This window comes from Alligator sinensis, unplaced genomic scaffold (genome assembly GCF_000455745.1).
Source record: "Alligator sinensis unplaced genomic scaffold, ASM45574v1 scaffold781_1, whole genome shotgun sequence".
Lineage (NCBI taxonomy): Eukaryota > Metazoa > Chordata > Crocodylia > Alligatoridae > Alligator > Alligator sinensis.
In genome coordinates this window covers 201,905-211,898 of record NW_005841845.1, presented here as the reverse complement: position 1 = coordinate 211,898, position 9,994 = coordinate 201,905, and the positions used below count along the sequence as shown (strand labels likewise).

At 45.1% G+C, this 9,994-nt stretch overlaps 1 protein-coding gene across 1 annotated transcript in view; it reads right to left on the bottom strand.

The window, feature by feature from the left end:
* Window positions 1-5,041: 5,041 nt before the first annotated feature.
* Window positions 5,042-9,994, bottom strand: part of AGBL4 (ATP/GTP binding protein like 4) — a 134,074-nt gene continuing 129,121 nt past the window's right edge. Inside the window, exon 4 of the mRNA XM_025206986.1 lies at window positions 5,042-7,429. Within this exon, the coding sequence (XP_025062771.1) occupies window positions 7,309-7,429 (121 nt within the window). The 3' untranslated portion in view covers window positions 5,042-7,308. The remainder of the gene's footprint in view (window positions 7,430-9,994) is intronic.

The window sequence follows — 9,994 nt, the reverse complement described above, 5'->3', positions numbered from 1 at the left end:
CAGTTAAGAAAAATGGTCTAATTTACACACACACATGCACACACACACACACACATATATGCACATGGATGCAATGACAAAGCCCAGCAGCCTATGTGTTTGCGATATCTCCTAATGCCAGGTAAGGAAAGCATCTTTTTTCCTTTTAACTTGCTGCTGTATATATATTGTTTCCTTCCAGTCTATCTTTAGGTTATAACAGTTCACAGCATTTTTTTTTTCTCTAGCAGATGTGTTATTCAATTACTTCAGGGCTTTTCCATTTGTAATATTATGAAGCAATGATAGCCAGCAGACTTCACCTGTCTTTTAGAGATAGCCAGCCTGGTAATTTTACCTCTGCCCATTTTATCCACACCAGTAAATCTCATAACATGGTTATAGAGAGATTCCAATTTTTGTAGAACCTTCTCCCGGGAATTCCTGTATACAATATTGCCATAGTCTGTAATGGACATAACCTGTGATTGGATTAATGTTTCCCTAGTGAAGAAGTCAAAGCATTTCATGTTCCTATAACTGGTTTGCAGCTCTGCAGTAAAGGTCTTTGGTGTGGCAGAGAAAATAATTGCAAATGCAGCCCCAATCAGAATATATAATCCCTTCACAGTGAGGGTCCAGTTCAACAGAGTTAGACTGCCTGCGTGGAGGTTTGTGGCAGGATTTTCTTGACGGGAGAGCAGAATGCTCAGAAAACAAGTTAATTTCATCATTTTAATATTCATGAAGTCGCTTCCAGGTAGGGCGAGATAATTCACTGGTAGTCTTCGGAGAGGTGCATTGCCCCCCAGATCCGAGAGAAAATATTGGGGGTGAATGAAACTGCATCTCCTCTCCCCCAGAAGGGAGGAATCTCAGGACACCCCAAAATAAAAGGCGTATTTATCTGTTATAGTAATATATGGTTCAAAATCGGCTACGCTGTCCTTTGTTGGGAATTTAAAGCCTTAAAAGAAAAGCACCTTACCTGCCGTGAGCCTGGTATGACCCAAGAACGCTGTTGTATAGGCATGCGGGATAAGTATTCTTTCTAGGTATCATGCTTCTTGTATTGTCCTATTTCTGAGCCCGATTTGAAGCTAACTGCAGTCAACAGGGATCTTTCATTGGGCTTTAAAGGCCCAATGTGCCCAGATGGTGACCGTGGTGGGGGAACAGGACTCAAGAAGTGGAAGGGCTATATGACTCCAGCTCCTATATTAACCCTGTTCTCCCCAACGGGCTGTGAAGGGTTCAGTTCCTTCTGGACCTCGTAGGAGAGATGGTTGCCATGGAAGGGAATATATACACTGCCTCAGCTTTAACACGGGCAAATCCCTCTGGATGCTACGTTGCGACATACCTGATGGGGCACCATGTCTCCCAGGCCCATCAATTGATGCATTTTGGCACACATCCAATGCAGGGTTGAGCCTTGCAGGTGAGATTACCATACCAAAGCCATCCATTCACCCACTCTTGCTTCCCTCAGTCTCTCTACTTACAAATACGTTTATATATTTGTGTATTTTACATGCACAATTCCCCTGGCTTTTATCCCTAAGGAGGAAGACCTTAGTTTTATAAAAGGGCACTTGCTATCCTCCACTGTGCAGCTCCTGTTCCCTCTAAGCATCCAAAGACAAAAATCTCTGGCCCTTGAGAAACTTTGACTTCTTTACAAAAGTATACTAAAATCAGGATGATGTATTTAAGAGTGGCCTCCATTAATCAAATCAATGAGATGCAAAGGGGTATTTCTGCCTATTTGTTTTATATACATTTTGTAGACACCACTTAGGATACCACAAAACAGGTTGGAAAACTTGTTCTTTGCAAGCTTTCGGGCACGCACACCCTTCTTCAGGCACTGGAGAGAGCCTGCTGTTGGTTTGGGTAGATTGGCTTCTGATCGACCTAGAAGAGCACCCAAACCAACAGCAGACTCTCTCTAATGCCCGAAGAAGGGTGTCTGTACCTGAAAGCTTGCAAAGAACATTTTTTCCAACTATTTAGTTGCTCTAATAAAAGATATTGCATTTACTCAAAGAACCTTGTCTGCCCATGTCCTTAGACCAACACGGCTACCACCAACAACCTTGACAAAATGGGTTTGAATAGTTTTCCTTGGCAGGGGGAGTTGTGTTTGCTTAGACCTGAGTTTGCAGATTTTTTAAACTCACCATTTCTGTCTTTATTCCTCTTGTTATTAAAAAAGAAAGGAAAAAAAAAGGGGGGGGGGGAGAGACGTTTCTCCCATTCGTTAGTCTGAGCCTTGACCAATTAGTCATACGATAACCACTTTGCTTATGTTAACTGCAGAAACATGCCAGACTGCGACAGAAGATATTATAAATATTTGATGCCTGCTATAATAGGCACTACCTGAAAGCTCGTCCCCATCTTTTTCTGTCACTGTAAATAACCTCCTCTTCACATATTCTGTGTTGCATTGTCCTCTATGGATATTGCCCCTTACAAGTATATGTCCCCTTAATCCATATACTTTTTAAGAGACATTCTCTTAAAAACTCACCCTTTCCTGCATAATTAACATGTTTTAAACTCTTTTCCCTTCCAACAAAGCTGACCATATAGAACAGGACAAGGAAAGAGGTACGTAATCCCTGCCTGCTGTGACTACATAGATTGAGGGGGGGTTCTTCCACGTATTCCTACATCCATCTCCATCCCATCATAGACATACTCGACCACAGACATGAAATAACCAGATGTACTTTAGCAGAAAGACCTTCCAAAACAGTTGACCCTGCAGGACTCCAGGACCAATTTGATTTAATACAATATTATTATTTAGCACTTTATATTGGACAAAGATTAACTGCCCAACTGTTCCACCCTTAGTCATGTTGTACCGTACTCCAGATGGGAACGCAGGCAGACTTAATTATGACTGAAGGGGAGAGTTGTAGAGCTGGGTCCTAAGTAATTATTTCTATCCCCAGGTTACAGCAAGGCCCACAAGAGGTGGAAGGACTTACCTACATTGGAGGTTGAAACAGAATTAATAACTGGGAAGCCATCACTCCCAAGTGCAGTCATTATTTAGCATTTCCAATGTACTGCCCAGACCTTCAAGTAGGAGGAAGCCCCGCTGTACTGTAAAAATGAGCATGAAGTCACGCTCCTCGTCATGAAGGTATTGCAATTAAACACACTGGCAGCACATACGAAAGGGAAGGATGGGGAGAATTGATCTGGTCAAATCCATATACTACAGGCTGTGGATGGATGAAAAAATTACAGTTTTCAATTATACCAATTTACCATGGGTCACAAGGAGCTGTAGTAACCGTTTCCTTCTGTCCACTCCTATGCCAGGATGAGTGTAGCTATTACCAGTATAACCTGCATGAAACACATATAAGGTGTAATACTTTAGCTCCATATATACTGGTATAAATACAGGCAGACACAACAGACACAGCTGTGGTTCAGTCTGAGGCACTTTAAAATGGGATATGAACAGCCATATATTTATCTATCTACATATCTACTATGTAGATAGATAGATATATGGCTGTTCATATCCCATTTTAAATCTAGATTTTTAATCCCATCTATTTAGATAGATAGATAGATAGATAGATGTTCATATCCCATTTTAAAGTGCCTCAAACTGAACCACAGCTGTCTGTTGTGTCTGCCTATATCTATGTATAGATAGAGAGATAGATGTAGATCTATAGACCACAGATCTACATCTATCTGTCTACCTATGCACACACACACACATTTTTTTCACTTCTGATGAATATGAAGCATAAAGTGTCCATTGTCCCCATCAGCCCTGAACCCATGGACTTGATGTGAGGGAGCAAGGGAGACCTTCAAAGCGAGGCTGATGTTCTCTGAGTGATAGTAAAAGAAGGTGATTTTATGCAGTGACTGTATTCGTATAGACTTCATAGGACTGCAAGGAGGGTCGAGGAAATGGGAAGGAGGTTGCAGGGATGGATGATTACTAATGGGCTGTTATCACCCCCACTCCTGGTCGTGTCCTGCTCCTTGTCCTCTCTGACCCACCAAGAGTTTTAGCCATCTGCAAAGCAAAAAGAAGAGTCTGGATCTTGGAAGCATGATGGAGAAAGCAGCATCAGGATTTGGATGCAGCCTGGACAGAGGGAAAAGAGTCCAGAAGGAGCTGAAAATTGTCACCAGCTTGCAGGTCTGCAAGGAAAGTGGGCAACAATTCCATTTCATTGCAATGCCTAAGGTCTTGACAACTGGGTTGTTTTTTTTTCCTGCATTGGAAAAAAATGCAAGCACCTTTCAAACGTTCCAGCAAAACCAGAATTGTTTGAAAATATCCCTTTTCAGTGACAAAAATCTGAGTTTTAACAAGAATATGTATCTGTCTGTCCTTTTATGACTACAGCTTTGGTCTGGGGCTTGGAAGACTCAAGTTCAAGTCTGATCTACCGGGTTCAAAGCAGTTTGCCATCCCAGGCTGACTCTGACTCAATATGATCAGATTTGAACCTGAAACACCCAACAACCTCATGTCAAGGCAGTGCCTTAATCAGCAGGCTACAGAGTATGAGTATCTCTGCCTCGAAAGCTGCATCAGATCCACCATGTCCTGGTAAAATGATTTGGCTCGAATGAAGCACCTTATTTCAGTGAGATTTCATATCCCCCCAGGTGTCCTGACCAGGGGCCAGGTGTGACAGAGCTCATGGGAAAGTGAAGAGGACTTAGGAGAAATACATGAATAGTCCAGTTAGGTTTAAGATCACATTGATGTGTCCAGGAGGAGATGTTGCAAGAACAGGCTGAGCTGCAAGTTTGTATGAAGGGAGGCAAGCCAGGAATGGAGAGGTTCACCTCCATGGCAATACCATTTTGATGTAAATCCAGCACATCCAAATACAGAGGCCAAGTCAAGGGAACCTCGGAGAACTGCCCACAGCGCAGTAAGATGGCCTTCCAGAGCCTCCCACTTCCAGCTAACACCAAGGATGCTGATCAATACTGCAAGATAGACAATGAAAACGAGGAGAAACACACCATTTCCACATTGAAACACTTTATTCAGTCTTCCTAGAGTAGACAGATCCTCTACCGAGTAGAAGACGACCTGCAAACTCTGCAATTACAAGAAACTGTTTGCAAAGAAATAACAGAGTTCTGCAAGTGTTTTCTTTCAATCAATATTCAAAAGGAACATTTTCTCCCCCCAAATAAACCAACTTTGAAAATCTTCCACTAAAACCTTATAAAACCCAACTACAGTCATAAATTAACATTAGATTAATTCAAAGGACAAGCTATCCCCCTTCTGCATGCCTTCTAATCCATATCTCCAAGAGGTCATTTTAATTATCATGCTGTCACCGCTATTCATTACTCTGCTTATAGAGACAGGAAGCCAGCACTGTGCCTTTTCGGTGCATTGGTATTCATCATATTAAGGCACTTTTCTCTTCTTAAAAATGCACACAGTTTAACCCCATAACCTTGAAATGCTGACAATATTGAGTTTGTTTTTATCATTTTCCTTCCCCTGGGTCACCCTTGCCTGTTTTCAGCTTGTTTCTTCTTCTCCCATTTCACCCCTTCCCAGAGATGGAAAAAAAAAAAGGAAGAAAGAAAGAATCAGGTTGATAGACTGTAAACACACAGATGTTGTCAAAGAGTATTTGTTGCTTTCTTGGCATTTGGTCCATTGTGAGAGACAGGCAGGGCCAAGTTCTGCCCCTTGCTTGTTCCCACAGACTCCTATTGCTTTGGGAGACTGCCTAGCTTTAAGCGATGGCACAACAGGTTCACAGTCAATCCCTCTGTATCTCCAGACACAGCAAAATACACATCGGTGGGCACTGAACTGGAGCCGTGGGATTGCAAGGCCGATCCTCAGCTGCCACTGTGTTTGCTCATCAGCGCAAAGCAAGTGGAAAGCTGCTCTCAGGGGGCAGCCAAGGCCTCTCCCTCCAAGATGGAAATCCTCAGGTTGCATAGAGCTGTCTACACTACCTCTATGCCTCCCAATGGGCTGGAGGGCAAGTCGGCAAAGAGGAAGCAAAACACAGGGTCCACTTCTAGATTCCTGGCTGCTACCTGTGTAAATATAACCAAGGTCTCTTTAAATTTTGCCTACAACCACGTCTGACAATTGGCCTGGCCAAGATCAGCAGCTGCAAATCAGGTCCCATCCTCTCCGGTGCTGGAGAGGTTGGGTGGTTTGGGTCAAGCAAGAAGCAATCACACAAGGGAACAGTAAAGTTAAGCGGCCTGGTAGATCAGGTCTTTCCCTCGTGTTTGAACTCCAGTTTCACTAGGAACGTGGGTTGAACGTTGCATTGGTTCTGTAAGCCAGGGAGGAGGCTGCCCATGGCAGATAGCATCCCCGGTGAAACCTGCCCCAGAAGCTGAGTCTCACCTGGCTTTGCCAAGGGAGTGTTAAGAGGAGGAGGCAGGGATTTAAGGAGACACAAGTGGGAGCCCCTTGTGGGAAGCCTTTAAGGAGACACAAGTGGGAAGCCAACCCATGCCGCCTACTGACCTGCAGGCAGGACTAGGCAAGAGCCCGGCCTTGCTGGGCACCAACCTGGAGGGGTCTAAGCCTGGCATGCAGGTCTTGCATGAACTGCAAGCGAGGGCACGCTTGCTGCAGTCTTGTGGAGGCACAAAAACAAGAGCTTGTAACAGCTACGCTAGCTGTATGGGCGATGGCAGTCACACAGGCATGCGTCTGTCTCTCTGAATAATTATCTGTATAACAGCTCCTTAAGGGAGCTCATGGAAAGCTCTAACCAGGCAAGAAATGAACACAGACCCATGGAGGAGCACATAAGCCCATCCCTGCCCTCTGCCCATAAGTCATAACCTGCAAACACAAAAAGCGAGATAACTGGAACAGCACATGCAACCGGCATAAAGACGTGAGAATTTGCCACTAACATGGGAGGAAGCGCACAGCGTATCAAGGAATTTTGAACTGTTTGCTCTGTCGATGGATGGCCCCTTTAAGGAGAGCAAAAGGGTTTTTATGGTCTCCCCTCCCCCCCCCCTTTTTTCTGTTAACTAACGGCTTTCTTGGCCGCAAAAAAAATGATTTCTTTTTTAATCTATCCGTTCTCTTTTTTCCAGAGATGAGCAAAAAGGGCTGGAATTGATTTGCCATCAGTAAAAAGAAAATCGATAGTAAAATTTCTAGCTAATTTCCCCCCTCCCCTCCAGACTATTTGTTATTTTAGAAATACTTGTCTGGGGAGAAACAAAGAGAAATCTTATCAGCTCAAACCCCAGGGGAGCTGAGCCAACTCCTTTTCCTCGGCCGGACGAAAAGTCTTCCTCTCTCAGCTTTTACGAGGAGTGGGAATCATCCTTGAGACTGGTCTGGCTTCTCTTCTCCAGCTTGCTGCCTGCGTGGTTATTCCCGGGACCGCGCTGGGCAGCACCTTTGAACGGGGGCAGTTTTTCTTTCCTGCAGATGGGAGAAAGAGAGAGAAGGCACCCATTGAATCACAATGTAGAGGTTCAGCACTATGGAAGCCCAATATTCTGGTTTTTCCTTAAAAAAAAATAAATCTTTGTGCAGAATCAGATGGGGAAGTGAATTTACAAGCTAGCCGTGTGATTTACTCCAGAAATTAGCAATGTCACCTATTATATTGCTCCTATGGTCAGGGTAGAAGGATTCCCCCCTGAGCCTCCAGTGTCTTGTCCAGTCTAGGCTCATATACTAGATCCACCACTTTATTAGTTAGTCCACACGCTAATAATCTCACAACAGTTTTTACTCATGTTCTGCCTAATTTTCCATTGGCTTCATTTCTGCCTGTTTCTCTGAGCTGTAACACTGGGGATGTGCTGGTGGATACACCTTTCCAGTACCCAGATCTGCACATGTCTTCCCAGGCAATACCCACCCCAGTCCAGCCAGTGACATTCAACTCTCCCTAGGCCTGAAGAAGGGAGTTTGTGCCTGAAAGCTTGCAAAGAACAATTTTTCCAACTATTCAGTTGGTCTAATAAAAGAGAAGAACTTTGTCTGCCTAATAATTACATGGGGATGCATGTGTTTAATGCAGCAAGTTTCCTTAAAAATCAATCTCTCCCACCTCACTCACCTTTATGCCTCTTCTCTGGGTTTTCTCCAATATGATATGCACCTGGAAAATGGTTTGGGGACAATATATGTTGTAGGGGTAGAAGACAAAGGGAATTCTGCTCTTGCTATGCTGTAGGAATTGAGACCGCTCCAATTCAATGGTCTGAACTGCATTGCTTTTGTGTGTCATCCCACCAACTACAGGCGGAAGAAAAAATCCTGGCTCTTCAGCCGTCTTTTTTCTATGTTGGTGGCCGGACTCTCAAAAGGGACCGTATTGGCTTAGCCCTGCTTGCACTGCAGGCAGTGTGGATTTGACACCTGGCTTCAACGTGAGCAGAGGGCAGCCAGTCAAGTACTTCGGAAATCCCTCCCTCAGCAGCCAGCAACAATGAAGATTATGAAGACACGGAGCCTGGTTTCCTTCTCTTACATTTTGCTCCGTTGCCTTTTCTGCACCTCAACCTCAGCTTGTGAACAGACTCGGACAGTGCTGGTCTCACGCTGCTCACTTTTGCCTCTGCTTTTGCAAACACTAGTAAAATGCTGCTGTGCCTGTGTGTACAGCACCATGCAGGAAGTTTTGATGCTTTTTAATAAAACTTTTTTTTTTTTTAAATGGGCTCCATCTTCAAACAATGGCTGTGGCACCCTTTGGTGGACCCCACTAATCCTGCTCTTTACTCTGTGCGGGCCGGGAGCGACCCGAGCCCTTTTTCGTGCTGCACGCAGGCTGTGGCCAGCAGCCCGGGCACGCCGGGTTGGAGAGGGAAGGCCGTCGAGCTGGAATTAGGCACAAACGCTTAGCGGTAGTTTTAAAGATTGTTTACTTACACCGAGATGGCAGTGGTGCAGACTGGAAAACTTGCTTGAGTTGCGGTTACAAACAGAAAAGAAAACAAAACTCGAACCTGCAGGGCACGAGGGTACGTCGCAAAGGGTTCCGGCGACGGGAAGATACAAAATACGAGGGTACGTCGCAATGGGTTTCGGCGACGGGAAAATAAACCTGCAGGACTCGAACCTGGGTAGAAGAGCTCTGAGATCGGTCAAGGATTCACACGAAGTTTGCTAGGCTCCGTGGGTCCTTCTGCTCCACACGAAGTTTGCTAGGCTCTGTGGGTCCGGTTCTTTTGCGCGCAGGGAGGGATACGTCTAGGAATCTATCAGTGACGGGGAGAGGCCAGAGGCTGGTCAGACCCCTGTTGCCCGGTTTAATTGCAACGAGCATTTCTGTGCTGCAACAAAGAAATGCACCCTGCAAAGAAAGCTTCAAATTGGTGGGAAATTCTCCCTTGCACCGGGGTTCTCTTTTGCAGCAGAAAACTCCACCGTGCAAGGAAGCTGTAATTTAGCGGGGACAATTTAGCAGTGCCGAAGCACACACAAACAAAAATCACACCCTTTGGGTTGTGACACAAAGAAAGCTTCAAATTGGCGGGAAACTCGTTCCTTGCACCGGGGTTCTCTTTTGCAGCAGAAAACTCCACCGTGCAAAGAAGCTGTAATTTAGCGGGAACAATTTAGCAGTGCCGAAGCACACAAAAACAAAAATCACACCCTTTGGGTTGTGACATACTCTACCTCCTGCCAGGGTACCAACCTGCCCTTGCCCACCACATCTCTGATGGAAAATAAGATGCAAGTTTTGGAGGCTGCCATCAGAAGACCTGAGTGAGTCTGTAGGTCCTTCACTCTGGCCCAGATCTTTTGCCTCCGAGTCTTACCCGGGGATCTCTCCTCAGTGTGGTCACTCTCACTCTACCGGTGAGCTCCGTCTTTGTGAAAGTTCACAGCTTTTAAGCTCGAGCCCCGTCTTTCAGCGAGGGTTCACTCACTACCCCATTTCATCACATAGTGCTTTCCGTGGGCACCCACTCCCCTGCAGCCATGCCCGTGGCTCACAGCTAAAACAAACTCAAAACCAAAATGGAAACA